The sequence below is a fragment of the Ochotona princeps genome, chromosome 30 (assembly GCF_030435755.1).
Source record: "Ochotona princeps isolate mOchPri1 chromosome 30, mOchPri1.hap1, whole genome shotgun sequence".
NCBI classification, from domain to species: domain Eukaryota; kingdom Metazoa; phylum Chordata; class Mammalia; order Lagomorpha; family Ochotonidae; genus Ochotona; species Ochotona princeps.
In genome coordinates this window covers 6,144,729-6,168,147 of record NC_080861.1, presented here as the reverse complement: position 1 = coordinate 6,168,147, position 23,419 = coordinate 6,144,729, and the positions used below count along the sequence as shown (strand labels likewise).

The 23,419-nt window shown below is 40.9% G+C and overlaps 1 protein-coding gene across 1 annotated transcript in view; it reads left to right on the top strand.

Moving 5' to 3' along the window:
* The window catches only part of ANKRD28 (ankyrin repeat domain 28), a 76,805-nt gene extending 53,828 nt beyond the window's left edge, over positions 1–22,977 (top strand). Inside the window, exons 14-28 of the mRNA XM_004588310.4 lie at positions 802–942; positions 2,720–2,831; positions 4,134–4,160; positions 4,505–4,579; positions 6,491–6,692; positions 10,294–10,381; positions 11,077–11,194; positions 11,582–11,801; positions 15,418–15,505; positions 15,595–15,678; positions 16,021–16,166; positions 16,723–16,805; positions 17,320–17,402; positions 19,580–19,671; positions 22,462–22,977. Of these exons, the coding sequence (XP_004588367.1) occupies positions 802–942; positions 2,720–2,831; positions 4,134–4,160; positions 4,505–4,579; positions 6,491–6,692; positions 10,294–10,381; positions 11,077–11,194; positions 11,582–11,801; positions 15,418–15,505; positions 15,595–15,678; positions 16,021–16,166; positions 16,723–16,805; positions 17,320–17,402; positions 19,580–19,671; positions 22,462–22,742 (1,840 nt within the window). The 3' untranslated portion in view covers positions 22,743–22,977. The remainder of the gene's footprint in view (positions 1–801; positions 943–2,719; positions 2,832–4,133; positions 4,161–4,504; positions 4,580–6,490; positions 6,693–10,293; positions 10,382–11,076; positions 11,195–11,581; positions 11,802–15,417; positions 15,506–15,594; positions 15,679–16,020; positions 16,167–16,722; positions 16,806–17,319; positions 17,403–19,579; positions 19,672–22,461) is intronic.
* The last annotated feature ends 442 nt before the right edge of the window (positions 22,978–23,419 follow it).

Sequence of the window (23,419 nt, the reverse complement as noted above, 5' to 3'; positions counted from 1 at the left end):
CTATATTTCAAATAGCAGAGAGGGTTTCTGAAGCGTATTCTGAATTTAGAAGCCTAAGATTCATTCAGGGCTCCATGCATGTTTGTTTTAAAAAGTCACTCTGGTATTTGTGTTATCCACTGACACAAAATAGTGTTATGTTATCTCACTGTATAAATATTTTATGAAACATTATACCATAACTAAATTTATTGTTTTGCTGTTTAATATTTTTTCAATGAAATCATGGAATCATAAAGTTGTAAGGCAACATCAAGTCGTAAAGTTAGTAATGTTATTTCATCTGAGTGACCAGGAAGACATGAGTTACACTCACATTTAGAAATTAAAAGTTATTTTGATAGTGAAGTCTTCATAACTGGTTATTGCTTGAAAATTTTGATGTTACTCTGGAGCTGTGTCATGCAGTTGATATAAACAAGGATAATTATTTAATGCTTCTGTTTTTTCCTTACCTTCATTCCTCTTCTGACACGCGATAGTGCCTTTTGTACTGTCATTTCTATTAGTACAGGGAAGCTTTGTTAAAATCAAAGTATGTGAAATTGTAATCAGTTTAAATCCTGACAGCCATGAAATAGTTCGTGTTTCAGTCTTACTTCCTATTTTAAAAGCCTATGCCATCTTACTGTGTCTTTCCAGCTTTATGTTCTGCCCTTCAGAGATGCGGTATATGACAGAGTTCAGCCTGAGGCTCCTAGTGGTGCAGTGCTTGACACTGGGTGGGAGTGAGGGTCATCTGTGCTCTTGTTCACTAGTGCATGTCCTGGCTTTTGTCTTTCATTGACTTGCGCACGAAAGGTCTCCACTGCACTACGCGGCTGCCAACTGCAATTACCAGTGCCTGTTTGCTCTTGTGGGGTCAGGGGCAAGTGTGAATGACCTGGATGAGAGAGGCTGCACACCCCTGCACTATGCAGCAACATCAGACACAGATGGCAAGTAAGTACCATACAGGGGCACAGGATGGTTACTGCTAATGCAGGTTGGCTTCTGGTAGCATTGTCATTTTTATCTTTCTCTGGCTCTCCAGTTTTGGAAGCAAATTGGTTTTTAAATTATTCATAATTATTATTAAATAATTATTCAGCTGAATTGAGATTTAAATCTTTCGTAATTATTAAATGATTTAATTGTTCATAAAGCGTCGTTGTTACTGTTCGTTCTATGAAACAGGCTGTTTTTATGACTGATCTGGTGAAGAAAGAGGAAGATGCATCTCATCCTCCCGACAGAAGAACACCTTAATACCACTGTCATGTTTTCCCGTCTCTCTTCCCAGGGCAAAGCCTCGGCTGTGTGGGGAAGGGAGAGAGCAGAGAGGGGCAGTGTCAGGAGAGGTTTGGTAGAGATTGGAACGAAAATATCCTTTGGAGGTAGTGCTCAGGCTCACCGGCAATCCTTGTAAACTGGATTCCAAAAATGCAATTCAGTAACAGAGCTGGTGAATGTTTGCCCATCATGAATGAGACTAAAAGAATGAGTGATACTTCATAAGTAATATTCATGTAGAAGAAATACTTCACAGAATATTTATATGATTTGAAATCATTTATTGCTGCAAACTTGAAAGTAGTCACTGTAAATTTGTAGCAACATATTTTCCTACTTTAGAAAGTAAGCATGAACTTAAACCTACTTGTTTTGCTTTCCTTAAATAAATCATTTCTTCCGTGCTCATGTATCACTGGTCGTTTTCTTAAAATAGTTTGTACCATTGATAGAATATGCCCTGTATTCAAGTGTCAGTAGGCAAAACTGCCTGTGTTCTATTTGCTCATAGTAGGTAACATTGAAGCTTTTGTGAATGAAAATTGTAAATTCTAAGAGATCTGAAGAGTTTTAGGCAATTTATCAGTAAAGAAGGGATGATACTGAAATATGGGCATGCTGATACAGCATGCGGATGTTCCAGATGACCTACCCTGGAAACTTGAATTTTTAGCAAGGAATATTTGATTGTTTTCCATTAATATTTAGGTAGGCTTATTAGAATGCAAGACAAATTACTGTATATGGAATTTGAACATGAATGGACTTTATAGATTATTTAGTGCACCCCCACTTTATTAAGTTAATAGAGATAGAGGCCATTTCACCATACAACTAAAAGAAAATCTTTTCATTTCTACCCCAGTACCCTTTTCTGCCACCATAACAAAATTTCTTGTAACAAATTGTGACCTCATATTTTAGTAGCATGGAAATGGAACAAGTGGATCATTGTATCAGTCTTTGCCTTTGAGATATATAAAATAAATCCTGTTTAAGAGGAGTGGAATCCCGTAACAGCCAGCCTGTGCTCCCGTTCTGTGCTGCCAGTGTGTCTGCGTCTGCACCTGTTGACCCTGCCCCTTAACGGCACGAACTTCTCCCCTGGGATTCTAGGGAATGGTTTTAAACTTAACTTTCTTGATCTTCCTGATGAGAAATTATATTTGCTGTCTGTTTTATATAGATAAGCAGTAGTATTGCCAACAGTGACTGCTCACCACATCTGTGAGTTTATTTAGTAATCGTGAGACTTCCAGGCTCCCAGTTTGAATGAAGAAATGCTTTTATGAACATTTCATTTGCATCTTTGTGGTACTTCAATCAGTGTCACAAAGTATAGATGTTTATGGAATAACTATATTTATGGCTGGTAAATTATTCAAACATAAGAAAATGTTTAAAAATTTGGAAATTTTCACTGTGTTATTACTATTACTGTGTGTAGGTGCCTGGAATATTTACTAAGAAATGATGCAAATCCAGGGATCCGGGACAAGCAAGGCTACAATGCGGTTCATTATTCAGCTGCTTATGGTCACCGTCTATGTCTTCAACTGGTAAGATTCCTGAATTCTTGTGGAAGAAATAATACGAATTTATAGTCTGTATTATAACAGATATGTGAAGACATGCATCCAAAACAAATTTTCATTTTTTAACGGCTGTAGAATCTGTATACCTCTCATATCAGTGCTCACCTCAGTTACAGACCTCCCTCCTGCTTCCATTTTAGATAGCAAGGAAGAAAAGGAAGTGTCTAGAAAGGGCTGCTTGCAGCCTTCGTCCCTTACACCGCCCCATGTGTTTGTCGTTCTTCTCCCTTAAATAAATGTTTTCTAGGAATTTCTAAATTATAACCATGTCATATGAGAAATAAATGTTCCAGTAAGTGGAAGATTCCAACCATTAGTTCTGATGGGTCCTTTCATTTCATAATTTAAAAAAAAAAAAAAAAAAAAAAAAGACTTGTTTGTTTGCTTTGTTTTATTTCTGTGTATTTTGTTTTGTTTTGTCTGTTGTTGCTGGTTCAGACAATGCCTGCAGCCGCGAGGGTGAGGTCAGGTCAGATGCAGAGCTCAGCACTGCAGTCGGCTGAGGCCAACTGCCTGAGCCATGACCTGCTGCCTGCCGGGCAGGAAGCCGCACCTGAAGCAGATCAGACATTATACGTGATGACTTCAGTGTCACGTAGATCACCTGCCCCAAAGCTGCACTTTTAGAAGGAAGTCTTTGATTTCAAGCATGATTTCAATGTGGAACATTCCACTTTCCCAGACCAAAAGGAAAGTGATCAATTAAAAATGCTGAAGTATGTAACCAATGCTTCAGGTTTAATTTCCTTTATTTAGACTTGTTATTATTAAATTTTGCTTCTCTTAGAAAGTTAAAACAGAATAGGTATGGGTCTGCCACAGTAGCCTAGTGGCTAAGTTCTTGCCTTGCAACCACCAGAATCCCATATGGGTGCCAGTTCATGTCCCAGCTGCTCCACTTCCCATCCAGCTCCCTGCTTGTGGCCTGAGAAGGCAGCAGAAGACGGCCCAAAGCCTTGGGACCCTGTACCCGCGTGGGAGACCCTGAGGAGGCTCCTGGATCCTGGATCCTGGCTCCTGGCTCCTAGCTTCATATCAGCTCAACTCTGGCCATTGTGGTCACTTGGGGAGTGAACCAGCAGATGGAATGGAAGAGCTTTCTTTGTGTCTCTGTAGAACTGCCTTTACAATAAAAATAAATATACCTTAAAAAAAAAGTGGGTGTGATTTTAAGACTTAGTGTTTTGGCGAAAAAAGCAGTATAGGTTAAAAGTTAACAGTGTTAACCCTATGTGAGTAAATATTTTCTTTCAACTTTTATTTCAGATTGCAAGTGAAACGCCATTAGATGTTGTAAGTATTCACTGATTCTTCCTACCATTCAGAATCCTGTGTTTATTTCTTTGGTTTCTATAGAGCCGAAGATATTTTTACATGGTAGTGGGAACAAAGATAGTCAGAGATCGTGGGTAAAGAGTGGAGATGTTCACTCGGGGAGAGTTACACGGCAGCATTGCCTCCTGGCGTCTGGCTTCTGTAGCCATGCTGTGTTCCTTCGCATGCCCTCAGTCCTGCTCACTGGGCTTGCAGATACCAGCTTGTACTTTGAAATAGCTTTGAGGAGGGGGGGAGAACATTATTCTATTCTATCTAAAAACATCACTTAGTAACAGTTAAAATGTTTCTTCTTTTTTCAGCTAATGGAAACCTCGGGGACAGATATGCTAAGTGATTTGGATAATAGAGCAACAATAAGCCCTTTACACTTGGCTGTGAGTATTGCTTTCATAGTCCACTTGGTGATTGCTTTACGACAAATGCTTAGTCTATTTGTGTTAACATAAACTAGTACCCTGAACTTTTGATCTGTGTAGTAGTTAAGCCATGATATTAAACCTTCAAGAGCCTTTTTAATTCAGAGAATTCTCTATAGTGTTTTGTTTCTTGCTTTTGTCTTTAAAATGGTGATCTTCAGAGTCTTCCCACCACCCCTTACTCCAAGGCCCTAAAGAAGAGAAGCCTGTGTGGTGTTAAAATAGGCCACTTCAGTGAGTGGTTTCATGTATCTCAGATATAAGGCAACCTTCATGCAAAGTACAAGATAAATAAATATTTAGGTAAACATGTATATACATATATTCTCATAGATGAACTGTATAGTAGAGATTAGCATACTGAGAAGTGAAGTTATGGTGTAGTATGCATCTCTACTTCCAAATAAAAGAAGGACTCCCAATGGAATGCTAAGTAAATATACTTTGACAGTAAGATACTAGACTTTGTGCCATTGTCTACACCTGCAAGGCCATGATACACTTAAATAGCAGAATGTTGAGCTTGTGACTGTTGTTGAAGGACACAGTGCTATTGTAATAATATGGAGGAAAACAGTGAGGGGCAAATCCCTATACCTGTAAACCATATTACAGAAAATAACTATAAGAAAAATAAATAAATATGAGCATGCCAGTTATTGTTTTTAGACTGAAATGGAAATGATTCTGTGGTTTACTAGATTCAGTGAAATGTTATAATACTGTCACTTTTACAATTCATATCCATCTCAAGAGGTGTTCACAAGTTCCCAGAATGATCTAGATCACGACGACTTGGTATAATAAGCATATTTCAGGAAGTGTGTCTTCCTTCCTAATTTTACTCATAGTAGTAGGAGGAGCCCTGTGACAAATCATCCTGTTTCATGGTCATCCTTGTTTTTAATTCTGTCTTAAGGAATATACCGTGGGAGCCTGAAAGTTCCTTCTTGTAGAGCGTGATTTTGTTGACCTGGAATGAAAGAACAACGCTAAATGTGACCCTCTGTTAGTCTTAGAATCCTCTGACTTGTAATCAGTTTGATTTTGAGATTTCCAACACAAAAGCATTAGACCATTCGTGAGGCCTCAGGCTAGTTTATCTTTGGCTGATATATTTTCTGACATCTTCCACAAGAAATTGCTCTATATTCTTTTCTAGCTTATTGTTTTGTGTCCTGCTCAGCATCCTTTCCAGTATAAAAATGTATACTGACTTTTTTAAAAATAAGTTTTCCAAGAAACACGTTTATCAGGCTATGTAAAAGGGAAGGTTTCAATCTAACAAACCTTCAAATCTTGCTTTCTTACACAATTGTGATAAAGCCTGGTACATGACAAGACTTCAAACAAGGCTTAATTGAGTATTTCCTTGTTAAAAGAAGCATTGATTTTTTTAAAACATGGCACGTGATGAGTTGAAGACCCTCATTTTAATTCAGAAAAACCCAAGCACTGACAACTTGTTGTAGGTGTCGTTGTGGTTTCTGACAGCAGTGAAATGTGTCAGAGTTAGCATGCAGTGCCCGGTCCTGGCTGAGAACACAGGCTTTGGAAACAGCACATTTAGCATTGTTACAGGAGTCCCTGTCCCAGCAGCCATTGAATATCTGCCGGGAAGCAGGCACTATGTGCTCATCAAAGAATCATCTGTCGTTTTCAATTTTGATTTTTGCAGAAAACCTGCTCCAAAAGTGTAGCTTACTATATTAATGATTATAAAAAGCTATAGTTACTTTGTTAATTTTCAATATAGAAAATGTATTATGTCAGATATAATGAGAAGATATGTTTTCTTTAAATTTTTTCAAATATGCAGGAAATCAGTCTACATATGTGTTTTTAATTGATACTTGTATTTATTTCTAGGCCTATCATGGTCACCACCAAGCACTGGAGGTACTAGTGCAATCTTTATTAGATCTTGATGTGAGGAACAGTAGTGGAAGAACGCCGTTAGATCTGGCAGCCTTTAAGGGCCATGTGGAGTGTGTGGATGTGCTCATTAACCAGGGAGCTTCAATCTTAGTGAAAGACTACATGTTGAAGAGAACACCTATACACGCAGCAGGTACGCCACAGGTTATCCTGGAATTATTCACCACTTTCCATCTAATACTTTCTTGAGTGTCTAGTGCATATTTATAGTGATTGTCCAATTTTTTTTTTAATTTTAAATGGTCAGATAATTATATTCTTAGGGGAAAACCAAACAGATCTACCTATTTTAAAAAAAATCCTTTTCTGCCTTAAAAGTTAGATTTATAGGGACTGGCATAGCAGGCTAGTCTTATGTCTCTGGTGCCATCATCCTATTTGGGCACCAGTTCTAGTCCCAGTTGCTCCGCTTCTCTTCCAGCACCCTGCTTATGGCATGGGAAAACAACAGAGGGTGGCCCAAGTTCTCGGGTCCCTGCATCTACATGGGAGACCCAGAAGAAGCTCCTGGCTCCTGTCTTTGGATTGGCTCAGCTCCAGCCATTGTGGCCACTTGGAGAGTGAACCAGTGGATAGAAGATCTCTCTGTGTAACTCTCAAGTAAAATAAATAAATCTTTTTTTAATATTAGATTTACATAAGTGCTAAATTCTTTGTCAAAGCAGTTTGTTTGACTTTTTGATGGAAGTTATTCTAGACATACTTTGATTTGACAGTTGAAATACATTCTTACTATACCAATGTTCTGCATTAAACATTTTTCCAGACAAAATTTTAAGTCAACAACTTTATAAAAATCAATTCATGTTTTAATTTTGTGATGTTGCTGCTAATGTGAAAACTACAAAAACCTAACCACGTCATTAAAGTGACTTAAAGCAGCTGTTTATCACTAGCGAGTACAGAGGCACAGTTCTGTATGGGAATTAAATTTTTTCTTTTGAATTTATTTCTACTTTCTTTGAAAGACATCCTTCATCCGCCAGCCCTTCTGTGCTGCCCACCATGCACATTAGCATGAGCTGGATCAGAGGCCAAGTAGCCAGGACACGGACCAGGCACTTCATTCTGCTCCCCTACGGCAAATGCCTACTCCTGTTGTAAATAACCGAGGCTGCTAAAATTGAGGAGAACTTAACCGAGTGTTTTCTTATCCTTGGGGGGCTGTTTATGTGATTACGTTGAATTTGCTGAGTCTGCCTTTTATGGAATTTAAAACTTTTGCATAAATGCAAAAGTTTTATTTTATTTTATTTGGGTTTTATTTCTATTTTACTCGGGAAGCTAGCATTATAGTAGAAAACCACAGGTAGTCCCAATTGTTGCTTCCAGAGCAGACTTTGAAGACCATCGAATGCTTAAACAAGGACAAATATTTTCATAATAGTTAAAGGCCCTAAGCAGGTTGACATCTGACGGTCAAATGCCATCAATTTGTAATGTCTTATTCTGTAAAAGAATAAAGTTCTATCCATCAACAACTAAAAAAAAATTGTAGGACTAATTAAAGCTTTCATGAATGTTTACATCCTTAATAAGTGAGTTTTGAACTAAGACACGGTTCATCATTGCTGTAAGGTCCAGTGTACGTTCTACTTATTTAAAAAAAAAAACAAAAAACTATAGGTTGAGCCCAGCACGGTAGCCTAGTGGCTAGAGTCATCGCATTGCACATGCCAAGATCCCATATGGGCACCGGTTCTAGTCCCAGCGGCCCCGCTTCCCATCCAGCTCCCTGCTTGTGGCCAGGGAAAGCAGTCGAGGACGGCCCAAAGCCTTGGGACCCTGTACCTGCTTGGGAGACCCGGAAGAGGCTCCTGGCTTTGGCTTCAGATCGTCTCAGCTCTGGCTGTTGCGGCCACTTAGGGAATGAGCCAGTGAATGGAAGACCTTTCTGTATGCCTCTCCTCCTCTCTGTGTATCTGCCTTTTCAATATAAATAAATAAATATTAAAAAAGAAAAGAAAAGCTATGGTTAATGTTAGCACCTACCTGTTCCATCAGTGCAAGCCTTGCTCTGTAAATCTTTTTCAGATCACTTCCCACTTGATATTCTGATAAGCCTCTTCAGTAGCTACTATGCACTGAATATAAATGAATCTTTTCAAAAACAGTGGGCCAGATAAGGTCTCCGTGAACCATGCCCAGGTGTTACGGGATGCTTTCTTTTAGCGATTTATTTACTGATTGGTTGGTTTGTTTAATTTAAAAGGCAGATTTACGAAGTGAAGGAGAGACAAAGCGCTTCCATGTACTGATTTGCTGCCCAAGCATCCGTGAAGGCTGGAGCTGCTGAGAGTTGTGAAGCAGAGAGCCAGGAACTTCTGGGTCTCCCACATGGGCACAGGGATCCATGGACTTGCTCCGTCCTCCATGCCTTTCACAGGCCATAGGCAAAGAGCTGAATCGAAAGTGGAGCAGCTGGGACTAGAACTGGTGCCCATAATGGATGCTGTCTCTGTAGTTGGAGGCTTAGCTGGTTATACCACTACACCGGCCTCAAGAGCTACAAACTGCTTTAGAAATTAACTTATCTGTCAAAAACTTTTTGTAGAATAGTGGTAGCTAGTTTTTACTAGTTTATCATTTCTAATTAGCAGTATTTTCTGTATTGTCATTTGGCTGATAAATATTTTTGTAAATTCTTTTAAGCTTCAAACTAGATAGATAGATAGAGATACAGATACATGACACATCTTTATAGATGGTTGCTGTGCTGCCTGCAACAGTGGTAGCCCATTTAGGTACTTGTTTGTTTTCTGGCTGCTCACTTCCAATCCAGCTGCCTGCACTTAATGGCCTAGAAAAAGCAGTGTAAAAAATAGTCCACGTGGTTGGGCCCCTGCACTCATGTGGAAGAGGCCTGGGCAAAGCTCCTGCTTCAGCCTGGTCCAGCCCTGGTCATTGCAGACATTTGGAGAGTGAACCACTAGATGGAAGATCTGTTTCTTTCTCTCTCTCTGAAATTGTGCCTTTCAAGAAAGTATATAAATCTTTAAAAACTGGGCAGAGATAGATACAGTTGCAGGGTTGGTTGAGTCCATTCTGGCTGAATTCTTATTCTCTTTATTTGTTTTAAAAAAAAAAAAAAAGCTGGAAAGGGAGGATAGAAAGGAGGATGTCTTTTAACTTATTTGAGAGATAAGTTGAACACGGTCCCATCTGCTGATTTACTTCTCACATGCTTACTTTTATATCAGGTTGCAGAATGGTCACTGCTTCTTCACAGGATCTCATCCAAAATCAAGAAAAAGGAGTGGTTTTCATTATCAAACCAAAATATATGTGTGTGTGTGTGTGTGTATTTCCCAGAAGCCCTGTAGACTTCAAAACCCTGTCGTTAGACCTGGGCCGTGTGCTCCCGTGGACACTGACTACAGTCAGAGAACAGGGGTGTTGGCATCGACTTGGTCTGTCCACGATTTCATCCGGTGATTGGAAGCAAGCCTCCTTCCCTGTGCACAGTGCCAGAAGGCTGCTAAGCTAAACATTCCAGTAGCTTGCGAATGGTCAGGGTGGGTGCTGGGGTGTGAGGGGTGAGGTCAGGAGAGTTAGCCTGAAGGATTTATGACACGGAAGACAGTAGAAACTTCCTTTGTGCCTCTAGTTTTTGTTCTTTCATATTAAATCCAGTGAAACTACCCCTCCAAACTCAGCACTATAAAATGTGCTATAAAGATACACATTTTTTTATTTTGTCATAATCACTAAAATGTTTTAATTTCACTTTACAGCAACAAATGGTCATTCAGAATGCTTACGGCTGTTAATAGGAAATGCAGAACCACAGAATGCTGTAGATATTCAAGATGGAAATGGACAGTAAGTTTCAGGAATTTTTTAAATTACTTTTAAGATGACTGTTCATATGCTCCTAGTATGCTGCTGAGTAGGATCAAATATTGTGTTTTAAGAGGTAGAAAAATTGAAGACAGAGAGCATCCATCCACTGGTTCACTCCCCAAATGCCAGCTCTACAGACCAAAGCCTGGGTCTCATTCCTGGTGTCCCACATGGGAGAAAGGGACCCAAGTGCTTGAGCCCCTCTTCTGCTGCTCTCAGGGTAGAAGAGGAAGCTGGCACGATGCAGAATTGTCAGCACTCCCATCAGCCATTCCTGTATGGCGTGTGGAAGTCCTCAACACAACCTCTAACTACTGCATCCAGTGTGTAAGCATTCCTCTCTCCACTTCAGGCCTGAGTGTCCCCTCAGACACTTCTCATAGAGGGCTCATCTCAAAGACAGAAGGCAGAGAGGCTGGTTCAGACATGAGTCCTTTCAAGATACGGAATGGTTTTACCTCTAAAGGATAAAATCAGTGTGAATCAACTTGAATGGGAAGATTATGATTTAGAGAAAGCAGGTGTGCCACTCCCAAACAGAAGTGTTTAAAATTTAAATATGCTTTAATGTTGCATCAGAAAAAAAGCATGTTTGGAAGACTGGCTGTCACGTTATTTGGTTGTTGCTGATAGAGTCTTAGTGATGGCATTGAACCTGTTCTCTTGCGGCTCAGGACCCCTTTGATGCTGTCTGTTCTCAATGGGCACACGGACTGTGTCTACTCACTGCTGAACAAAGGAGCCAGTGTGGATGCCAAAGACAAGTGGGGAAGGACCGCACTGCACAGAGGGGTGAGCCGAACTGCCACATGGCCTGCAGAGGAGCCGGCCCTAAGCTCCTACTCTCTAGAACTGAACTAGACTTTGCTTACTGGCTTTTTAAATCATAAAAGCCTAAGATCTTGAGAAGAATTAGTGTCATTTTGACTTTTCTTCCATTATCCCAACCATTTTCTTACATATTTTAATCTTAACTTTTCAGATTTATTATTTTCAGTGGATTATTTTTCATACAATTTGTATGTTGTTACTGTAACTGGATTTTTATGTCACTTTCAGTTAAAAAAAAAATTGAAATACTCAGCCTAATTGATGGAAAGGTGTAATACGTACTTCAGGTTGTTGAAATCAGCTTCAGTTGGCAGGAGGTCTACCCTATATGGATTACCTTTCTTTCAGGCAGTTACAGGCCATGAAGAATGTGTAGATGCATTGCTTCAACACGGTGCTAAGTGCTTGCTTCGTGATAGCAGAGGTCGAACACCTGTGCACCTGTCAGCTGCCTGTGGACACATTGGAGTTCTTGGAGCCCTCTTGCAGGCAGCAGCCTCAACAGATGCAAATCCAGCCCTAGCAGACAATCACGGATACACAGCACTTCACTGGGCCTGCTACAACGGTTAAGTACATGGAAGCCTGCCTCCTTTCCTGTAGATGTGCTGAGCAGACAGCTGTCAGGCACTCTTGGATTAGTGAAGATGATACATTGATACGGGGAATGTCAAGTCTGAAAAGAGCAGAGAGCATGGGAACAATGTCCCATTGTCATGTCCTTTGTCATAGTGAAGCCGATTCTGTCAAAGATATTTTGAGATAATCCGTGTAATGTCTTGAAGTTTCTTCTTAGACCTTTTTTTTTAGTTCAAACAAAATGTGGCGCCTTCAAAGGTTTTTTTATGTTTCCATTTCTTTTTGTATAGTGTGCTTTATTTTGACTGCACTGTTTTGTGTTCTAAATGTGTTTGTATCAGAAAAAAAGTGAATAGGACAGAGGAAACAGTGAAATGGCTGACATTCCAAACTGAAATCTGTATGCTTTTTGAGCATATCACAAAATCCCCATGTCACCGCTGACATCGGTGCTCAACATACTCAATAGATCTTAGAGACTTTTCACAGCTTAGCTGTGCTACATGGGTACAAGGCAAGTGCCTTCGATGGAGCATTTAGTTAGAGATGCTCAAGCACTGTCTAAGAGGGAGTTGCTGTCATTTACATGTTTTTTTGTTTTTTTTTGTTTTCAAGGTTTACTTTTAATGGAAAGGCAAATAAACAGGGAAAAAGAACTTGTATCTGCTGGTTCCCTCGCCACGTGGTCACAATGCCTGGAGCTGAGCTGATCAGGAGCCAGGAGCCTCCTCCTGGAGGTGCAGGGTCCCTAAGGCTTTGTTGTCATCCTCTACTGCTTTTCCAGGCCACAAGCAAGGGAGTAGAGTGTATAGGACATGGAGTAGCCAGAATACGACGAACCAGCGCCCATGTGGGATCCCAGGCATGCAAAGCGAGGATTTAGCTCCTAGGCTGTAGTGCTGGGTCCTGTCTTTTGGATTTCTTACCCAGGTCTATATGTAGAACACTGTTCTTACTCATGATTTCTCAATTTAGGCACTTTAAGTTTGTTTTTGTTCAGAAGCAGAATTCTGCGTGAACCACATGCCTGGTTGTCACTGAAAAAAAAAATCATAGCGGATATGCCTAATTTTCAAAGTGAGGCAAAAATGTGTTTCTGAATTGAGCTGGAAGGAACTAAATATGTATTGGCTGTATGAAAGAAGAGACTATACAGGCAGTCTAAAATTAAAACCATTTTCATCATTGAAAGCCTGGTTTGTAATTTGGTATTCTGAAAGTAGAGTATGTAAAATGGCTTACACTTAGCTGTTAATCATTGTGTGGGTAAAGAGCGAATTGGTGAAGCACCAGCAAAACAGAAAACAGCCATCCTCTTGAAGTGAGGGCCAGATTTTAGAAAGGAACAGGCTATACATGCTAAACGTCAGAATTTTTAGTTTAGTCGTTTAAGCACAGAAATTACCTTGTTTGTTCCCTTTAAAGTTTGATCAGTTTTCATGACACTGTAAGCACTCTTAGAATTAACTCTGAAACGTGAACAGGGCTAGCTTTATTATTCTGTCCTTAACTGTGATAGGCCCTTTTGCTCAGATGTCAGCTATCACACAGTGTGGTCTCAGAACCTGTGTCTGTTGATATTGACTGTATTAGAAACATTGACAAATTTAAAATGTTTATAGATGTATTTTAAAATAGTCTTTTGGATACTGGTGTAAATAAAATTTATTTAAAAAAAAACTTAGAATACTTTTTCAGTGATAAGTGGTAAACTTTTTAATGACTAGTTTTTGGTTTTGGTTTTTTTCTCCAAGATTTATTATTTATGAGTTATTTATTTTTAAAATCAGAGTTAGAGTCTTCCATCTGTTAGTCCACTCCCTAGGTAGCCACAACAGCCAGTGCTGGGCCAGGCACCAAGTTCTTCATCCAGATCTCCTACCTGGGTACCTAGACTCCAGAATACTTGGGCCAACTGCTGCTGCTTTTCCCAGGCCATTAGGAGGAACCTGAGTTGAAAGTAGAGCAGCTGGGGAGTGAACTGACACCCTTATTGGCTGTGTGCCCCATCTGTAATACTCCTTCTCAGTAAAAACCAGCGTTTTCCAGGTAGCACCTTAATCCATGTTTCAGTAGAGTGGGAGGTTCTTAAATCAATATTGATCAGTTTCTGTTTCTGTTTTATTTCTCAGTGATGAATTTTCACTTAGATGGAATTAAAAGCAGTAGTGTAAGTTAATATTCAGAGAGAGAATTAACAGTTTCTCAGTCCCAGCATTGTTGACGTGTTAGGCCCATTTGTCCTGCAAGATGCAGGATGTTTAGCTGTAATCCTAGCTTCTACCCACCAGACACCAAAAGCATTTTCCCATACTCCACTTGTCTCCAACACTTACAAATGTCTTCTGGCAGGCATAAGGGTTACACAGAACCATTGGATTAGTGGAAAAACTGACAAAACAGTTTAGTCTTAGTAGAAATTACCCCTGTCCTGGTGAAACAATTATGATGTTTAAGTTGAGCTGTTGTTTGAATATGTTAGGATAATTAACAAAGAAAATGAAGCATCACTTTGTCAGACTTTAAGCCATTTAAATAAAGAGACTGTGTAGGAATCTAATTGATTGTCACAGTGGATCTGAGATGTCTAATGGAATAGAAGAAGCAATAGTTCTTTGCAGCCATTAGGGTGTTTTTGCTAAAACCCTGGTTTTGAAAATTGGGTTAAGGAAATCTGGGTTTGCGCTTTCTCTTTTGTTGTTGTTGTTGTTGTTTTACAAATTGCTGTTCAAAGCTGAGGGCTCCTGCTCCAGCAGGCATTGCCATGGTGGTGCTGATTCAGGACATGGCAGATGGAAGGGAAATTGAAGAAATAACTCCCAAGCCTTTAGGCAAAAATGAGTTTTTGTTTTAGTGCTAGGTGTTTTGGTTTTATCCAGTTTGGGGTGTTAGTTTGCGTTTTGTATCATAATTGCTGTTGTTGGCTACAGACACGGCAGGCAGTGAGCAGGAAGAACCAGTGTTGAGAGCTTCCTGTGTGCACACACACAGTCCTACTGTGTTGGTGCGGTCCTGCCGGAAGGCCGGACCACATGGCAAGGATGTTCTGAAGCAGCCAGCAAGCTATAAAACACAGTGGATGTCTCTCAAAACTTCAGAATTGTTCTGTGCATCAAAAGGATTTTTCAGGGACTTCAGGGATATGGATGTAATGTTTTGAAATCTGGATACTTATCCTTTACTGCAGTAATATCATTCGTAGAAGCTATATTTCTTACAAAAATACTTGATTTTAAAAAGCATAAAAATACTTCATTATAGCACCATTAATAATAACACAGGGATCTGTTTAAGTCACCTCAAAAACATCATAGATTAAATCATTGGTGATGGACCCTCATACTTTGAAATTTTTTGAAACATTTAATAATAAGATTTTTATGCATGTTAAAAAGCAAAGTGCAAAACAAATAATTTCATTTACCTTTTAAAAAGACAGTTTGCGTATGTGCCGTTGTTTGCCTAGAGATTTTCTGCAGCAGTGGAAGCACAGTGGTTGTCATCTAGGGAGGGGACAGGATCACAGGAACTGGATTACTGAGTATCTGAGGCCTTAGCCACTATCCTCTCTGGATTTTAATACCTGGTCTTCTTTACCTACATAGGTCATGAGACGTGTGTAGAACTTCTATTAGAACAGGAAGTTTTCCAGAAAACAGAAGGGAATGCTTTCAGTCCGTTGCATTGTGCTGTGTAAGTAAAGCCAGAATGAATTAGGGTTGGGTTGAATGTGTTAAGAGAGACACCACTGTTGTGAGTGATCACCTTTTCACCTTACGCAGGATCAATGACAACGAAGGTGCTGCTGAGATGTTGATTGATACGTTAGGAGCCAGCATCGTGAACGCTACTGATTCCAGAGGAAGGTGAGAATTCAGCTGTGCAGAAAACATTTGCTTTCCGTAGGAAGAGTTTTCAGCCATTAGCTTAATGTGTGAGAATTTATGGACAGTATTACTTGAGTTAATTTTTATATTTGCAAGCAAAAATTGTCCTAAAAATCTTTTTGCATTATGAGTTTTGTGTTTATGGCTTTTAGCCTGTCTTCCTTTTTTGGGTTTTTTTTTTTTCTTATTTATTTATTTTTATGACAAAGATGTACAGAGAGGAGGAGAGACAGAGAGGAATCTCTTCCATCCATTGATTCACTCCCCAAGCAGCCGCAGTGGCCGGAGCTGAGCTGATCTAAAGCCATTTTTGTTTCACAGAACTCCTCTGCATGCAGCTGCCTTCACAGACCACGTTGAGTGTTTACAGCTCCTGCTGAGCCACAACGCTCAGGTCAATTCTGTGGACTCCTCTGGGAAAACGCCTCTTATGATGGCTGCAGAAAACGGCCAGACAAACACCGTCGGTAAGGACCAGTTTGCCCAAGGCTGGTGTGCCTTTAGAGCCCAGTCTGGACCTCCCACTTTCTGCTCTGCTCGCAGCTCACGTTTATTAAGGGAGTGTAATGCTGTGGTTGGTTAGAATGCACTGTCTCATGGTGGTTAAGAACATGACTGTGGTGTCTGACTGCCTGGAACAGGAGTCCTGGATCTTCTAAATGAGTCATTACGTGTCTCAGTGCATTTTTAAAGTGAGAAAAATAACAATACCTACTTAAAGGGTTGTGGTTTAGGTAAAATAAATTACTATAAATTCAGAGCTTGTAAAATAGTATTTAAAATTTAGTAAGGGCTCAAAAAAATAGTAACAGCTGTTGTCTGTGATTTATACAGCAATAGAGATTCTTTACCACTTACAAGACAGTGTAACATGTTTTATATTGCAATGTTTTTCTTGTACTTAAGTTTTGTGAAAGGGATTTTTTTTTTTTTTTTGGCTTTCTATCTTCATTTGTCTGCAGTGATTGTTGGTAATCTAAAGACAGGTCCATAACCTAGCACTGACGCCCTTTTTCCTCCCAGAGATGCTGGTGAGCAGTGCTAGTGCAGATCTGACTCTCCACGATCACAGTAAAAACACCGCCCTCCATTTGGCTTGCAGCAAGGTAAGGACACGTCGTAAGGGCATCTTTCCATTCCTGAGAGCAGCAGTTGCAAGTTTTTATTCTTCATTAATAGGGATAGGGCCAGGCACCGAACCTTTAATGATAATTGACATCAGGTTTATTGTACAGAAACACTGAATTTATTAGACCGTGATATACGAAAGTCTCTGGTAAGCCAAGTAACTTTTAGACTATTATAGAGCCTGAACAAAGTGATTGTGTGTCATTCTTAATTCTTTCCAGCTTCTGTCTACTCCTACCCCTAACATATATTCAGGCAAATATTTAATTCATTAGCTAGGAAAATCTGTGCCATATATGGTCTTGTCCATCTTTTCTGTCTACTCCTACCCCTAACATATATTCAGGCAAATATTTAATTCATTAGCTAGGAAAATCTGTGCCATATATGGTCTTGTACATAAATGATTTACAACTGGGGTTTTAGATGTATATACATTTACTTTTAATAGTGCTCCAAGTTTCTGAAAGAGTTATTTTGCTGCAATTTTAGGGTCATGAAACTAGTGCCTTGTTAATATTGGAAAAGATAACAGATAGAAACCTCATCAATGCAACCAACGCAGCCTTGCAAACGTGAGTACTTCAATGTCTAGCATAAACTCTGTTGATCCATAATTACCAAGAAAAGTTTTAAATATGTGACCATTGGGTTAGCCTTCATTAGTTATAGAAGCGGCTTAAAAATAAAAAATAGTTTCACAATCATAAAACTAATTTCTGTTTAAATTTCTTTATTTTTATTTGAAAGGCAGAGTTACAGAGAGAGGAGACGGCTCTTTGGTCCACTGGTTTACTCTACAAATGGCTGCAACAGCTGGAGCTGGACCATTCCAAAGCCAGGGTCCAGGAGCTTCTTCTGGATCTCCCCTGTCTGTGGGTACATGGGCCAAGGAATTGGGTACTGGACCAGAAATGGAGCAGCTTGGACTCTAGCAGTTCCCATAAGGGATGCTGATGTTGTCGGCAGAGGACTAACCTACCAGGCCGTAGTAGTAGCCCCAACAAAAATAATTTCTAAAACCATCAAATTCAAAGGCCCGTTACACTCTGTTGGCATTGGGTGAGGGGTTAAGCTGCTGCTCAGGATACCCACACATGTTAAAGTGCCTAGGGTCCAGTCCCAGCTCCCCCTATGATTCTAGGTAACAACTTGTTCAAGTCCTTATCGCTAACATTGGAGACCTATTTCGAGTTCCTAGCTCCTGACCTTGGCCTGTCACAGTCCAGGCTGTTGCAGTCATTCAGACAGTGAGCTGGAAGATGGAAAAGCTCTGTGTCTGTGTCTGTCTGCATCTAGCTTTCGAATAGAATGAAAATAAATAAGTAGAGATTTTTTTAAGATGCACTAAAAAGTTTTTTAACTGAAACTTTATTAGAACATTTAACAGTACTACACTTTTTTCTCTATCATTTACCTGGTTAATTTTCTAAAGGAAAATAGTACTGTTCTATGTACTCAGTCAACTGTGATAAATGTGACACTGGCGGTAAATGAGGCATACAGCTTTAGTGTGTGTGTGTGGTGCAGATAGGCTTCAGAAAGATTTTCAGTCATGAGAGCCGCCAGCCTCCAGGTTGACAGCACCGCCCCTCACTTCCATTGCTGTGACACTTTCAGACATGATTTTAAAAAGAAAAGGAGAAAAAAGGAATTTTAGAATGCTTACTCACAATCTAGCATCACATTCCTTGAGGACCTAGAGATTAGTCATGGCACCTACAGCCATTCTCAAAGCGTATTAAAATGTGTACTGCTGCTGTTCATCATTTTTATAACTCTGCTATGTGTTTGCCAGTGCCGTCTTAACAACAATTTTTAAGCAGTTTCACAACAAGGGTTTTTTTGGAATAGCATGTTAAGCTGCTGCTTGAGACACCCTATTCTGTATCAGAGTGTCAAGCTCAGCTTCCGGAGGGGAAGGACATGATAACCTAGTACTGGGGTTCATACCACCCTATGGGACACCTGGATGGAGTTCCTGGCTCCTGTCTGCAGCCCAGCCCAGTCCCAGCTTTTGCACACATTTGAGCTGCTGGCTTTAACATCTCTTTCTCCTCTTCTTTAGCTCTACCTTTCACATAAAAATAAACCTTTTTTTTTAAATGAATGCAGTTTCATTGGCATAATCTTTGTAACTGTTGAGTCTTTTAAGAAAACAGTGGGCCTGGTACTATGGCCCAGTGGCTAAGTCCTCACCTTGCATGCACTGGGATCCCATCTGGGTGCTGGTTCCTGTCCCGGCTGCTCCACTTCCCTTCCAGCTCCCTGCTCCCTGCTTGTGGCCTGGGAAAGCAGTCCAGGACGACTCAAAGCCTTGGGATCCAGCACCCACTTGGGAGACCTGGAGAAGGTTCCTGGCTCCTGGCTTCCTATCGGCTTAGCTCCCGCTATTGCAGCCACTTGGAAAGTGAACCAGCAGACGAAAGATCTTTTTCTCTGATCTCCTCCTCTTTGTAGATCTGCCTTTCCAATAAAAATAAACTAATGTTTTAAAACAAAACTGAGCAAGATTTGATGAAGGTGGGAACCTGCATTTGTTACCCAGGGCTAAGCTTGTATACATTAATGAGGTGTGATAACGGTGCCTTCAGAGGTCCTGTCCCCACGCACATTTGTTTGCCATTGGGACAAGATACCTGAAGTTTGTATCTCCGGGTGTCCACAGCTTGACAGGCATGCTCTGCCATAGCCAGAGGCATGTGTGTGCACACATACGTGTTACATACATGTAGAATTTCTATTTCCTTAGACCTCTGCATGTTGCTGCCCGGAATGGGCTAACAACGGTGGTTCAGGAGCTTCTGGGAAAAGGAGCAAGTGTGCTTGCAGTCGATGAAAATGGTGAGTCGAGTCCATATTCTCCTCTTTCCACCTGTGTCAGGTAGAAGCTTTGATGTCCTTGTGATCTCTAGTTGAAGTACAAAACAAAAAATCTTATATGTTTTTTATTTGGCAAATTAGAGGTAGTTAATACGAGTAATATTAGCAAAGGAGTAAGGAGAAGAAAGGCAGGACAGAGCCATGTATCAGATGAACTCAGATTAACGGGTCATGTGTTAGACTAGAGTCAGTGCTTACTGCGTACATTTGCTGCCTCTGTTCATCATCATAGCCAAAATGTTGCTGACCAGAAAAACTTACCAGGACCCTATGTGTGTCCTTCGTAATGCCAGAACTGTTCTGTCCCCTTTGCCACCTTGAGCAGATCACTTTAATAATCGTTCCCTTCTGGGTTATGCGTAGTTGTTTTTTGTTCTCTTTCTGGATTATTTCCCTTGGTATGTAAACATTAGTTCTCTCATTTTAGAAACACCATGTCAGCCCTGTACTGTGCCATATCTTTCCATTCCCTTGGGCGGCAAAACTACTTAAGAACTCCCCTTTCTCGTTCATTCATGCTCTTCCATCTCCTTCAGTCAGGTTTTCACTCCCGGCACACTGCGGACTGTTCCCATAAATGTGCACAACCCCGATGATGATGGTGATGATGATGATGATGGGACTCTTGGCTCTGTTGTGCTGGGCAGGTCAGCCTCTGGCACAGCTGACCCGCTTATTTAAGGACTGTGAAGGAGTTAATGCTAAGAATGCCCAGATTGATCTCTCTTAAGTTCTGTTTTTTTATATCCACCTAACCACATGGTTATCTAATGACTAATTCAAAGCTAACATGTCCGAAACCTGAACTAGTAAGTTCTCTCCCTGTGTTCTCATCAGCCGTCTTGAGCGCAGTTGAGGACAGACCCTGTCCTTGTCAACGCCAGGCCAACACTCAGGAGGCAGTCGTGAGCCTGTTGGGCGCAGTGTGCACGCAGTGTGTGCTGTTGTCCATCTGAAAAGGAACCCCAAACGTCTGCCTGCTCTTGTATCTACTGCTACTACCCTGGTTGGTTGGGGGGAGGGAGTTTTGTTTGTTTTGGTGTTGGTTTTTATTTTTTTAAGATATATTTATTTTACTCTTATTGGAAAGTCAGATTTACAGAGAGGGGAGGGAGAGAGAAAGATCTTCCGTCCTCTGGCTGCAATGGCTAGAACTGAGCCAGTCAGAAGCCAGGAGCTTCTTCCAGGTCCCCTGAGCAGGTGCAGGGTCCCAAGGCTTTGGATCATCCTCAGCTGCTTTCCCAGGCCACAAGCAGGGAACTGGATGGGAAATGGAGTAGCCGGGACACGAACCGGCACCTGTATGGGATCCCAGCACATGCAAGGCAAGAGCTTGAGCCACTAGGTTACAGCACCAGGCCCTCTGGTGGGTCTGTCTGGATCTGGATGTCAGTTCTCTCCCAGTCATTCTAGGCATGGTCTTTGCTCTGGCAGTTCCTCTTGCTGGAATACTTGGCCTTCTGAGCATTCTTGACTGATCCTCAGCCCTTGCAAGTCTTACCTCAAATTTCATCTTTTAGATAAAGCTTATGCTAACCACCACTTTGTGTAGCAGCCTGCTACATGTTCCTGCCATCGTAGTGTCTTCAGTCTCTTTCAACCTGCCCTACTCTCTTTTCTCTTTGATTTTTTCCATTGAGCTTTTCTTTTAACATTATATATGGCTTATTTTGGGTCTTCCCCACTAGAATGACTGTGTGCTCCATAAGAACCAGCAATCTTTGTCAGTTACCTCCAGGGATGTGTTCGAAGTGCTGAGAGGCCTGCCTGGCTTCTGCAGAGGTTCAGTGACTATGAGGGCACCGCACAGAGTTCATGGAGAATGCATGCCATGGGAAAATTGTGGATGAATTGAACTTGTCTTAATTGTGTCTCCGTCAGCTCTGCATCTGCTCACAAGCGCTCTGTAAGTGTGATGATGCCAGGCGCTCCGGGCGTCCTCAGGCTGCAGTAAGAGCAGAGCAAGAGGCTGCAGATCTCACTGAGAGAGTTTGATTGCATTAAACCTGGCATGCTCTGACGCCATATGAGGGTCTTCAGACCCTTCCTTATGAAGATCCAAAAAGGAGCTTCTGAGCCAAAAATCTAAGAAGAAAAAAGTGGGGAAGGAACGTGAGAATGAACTGTTAAGCAGAGAGAATGAAGTGTTAAGAGTATACCTAGCTAACAGTGGGCAGGGCACTGCCCTGCGGAATAGGCCCCAGTCCATCAGACCCAGTGCTCCTCCGCTGGCTGCACTGATACTTTGTGGGACCCTGTGTCGTAAGTCAGTCTTTTTTGCTTACTAAAAATAGCAGGAGAGGCTACAAAGGAAACATTTGTCTTGGTTTATCTGTCCAACTTATCTTGTTTTTCTCCAAGAGAAAAATTAAATTACTCACCAAGAGTCACTGGAAACATGACTTTGGAGGGCCTGCTCAGTGCCTCCAGGGCAGATCAGTACTCATTCAGCTTTCTCAGCAAGGGGCTCCAAGGCTGTGGATGGACAGCAAACCTCTGCTCACCATTCTCATGGAAGGCTTTTTGATTTCCTTTTATTCTAGCTCAGTTGCTTCTGTGCATTTAGACATACGGATATATGTTGGGATCTCTGAACTTTGATTTCTATTGTTACCCAGGCTGCAAGAGCTTTCTGGCTAGAACAGTTCATGAGTAATTTAAACTGTGACGTTGGGGGCCTTGGAGCTCTGTGTCTAGGATTTATGAAGCACATGTAGGATATCAACTTCTAATTTTATCTTTCGGTTCTAGGTTACACCCCAGCGTTGGCCTGTGCTCCCAACAAGGATGTGGCTGATTGCCTGGCTCTCATTTTGGCCACAATGATGCCTGTCTCTTCCAGTAGCCCTTTATCGTCATTCAATGCCATTACCCGTTACACAAACGCCTCGAAAACTGTCAGCTTTGAAGCTTTGCCCAATCTGAGGAATGACTCCAGCTCCTACTGCAGTTTTAACAACATTGGTGGGGAACAGGAGTATTTGTACACAGATGTGGATGAGCTCAATGACTCCGATTCTGAAACCTACTGAGAGGCCGAGCCGGAGGTCGAGGGCAGGAGTTCCGACACTAAAGCTTCACACTGAGCTTCAGGAAAAAGGCGCTTTCTCATTCACGCACAAAGTCAACCCAAGAAGCAGGATCGCGCAGTGAGTGAATGGAAGAGATGTGATGACACTAGGAAGAAGAATTTTCAAGGCAAGTTTTGCAAAAGGAAATTCTAAAATATTGACATAGAGTTGACCAGATAAAAGCATATTGATGTCAGATTGCTTTGTGGAATTGTTTAATTCAGTTTTGCAGTGCCAGAAGTAAATTGGGACACTGTGCCACCCTAACCTTGCTTACACAAGCCAACACTATTTCAAAAGAATAAGGACACTAGAGTTAAATTTTACCAACAAAATTACAGCTAAGTTTAAAGGCAATAAAAGTTTGATAAAGTAGGCATTGTGTGCACAGCAAATTGCCAAAGGACCAAATCATTTAAAGGTTCTTTCACTAGAATGCCATTCTGTGGAAACTGGGGTAGGTTGAATAAGAGACATTATGTAAACTTTGATATTTCTAAAAATGAAGCTGAGATTTGATTTTAAATGTTGATTTTTTTTTTAACAAAAGCATCTGAAAGCCTTCCAATACTGTATTTAACCATGCAAGAAAGCAGATGTATTTTTACATTTTTTCTTTTACATAAAAATTTTAAAAT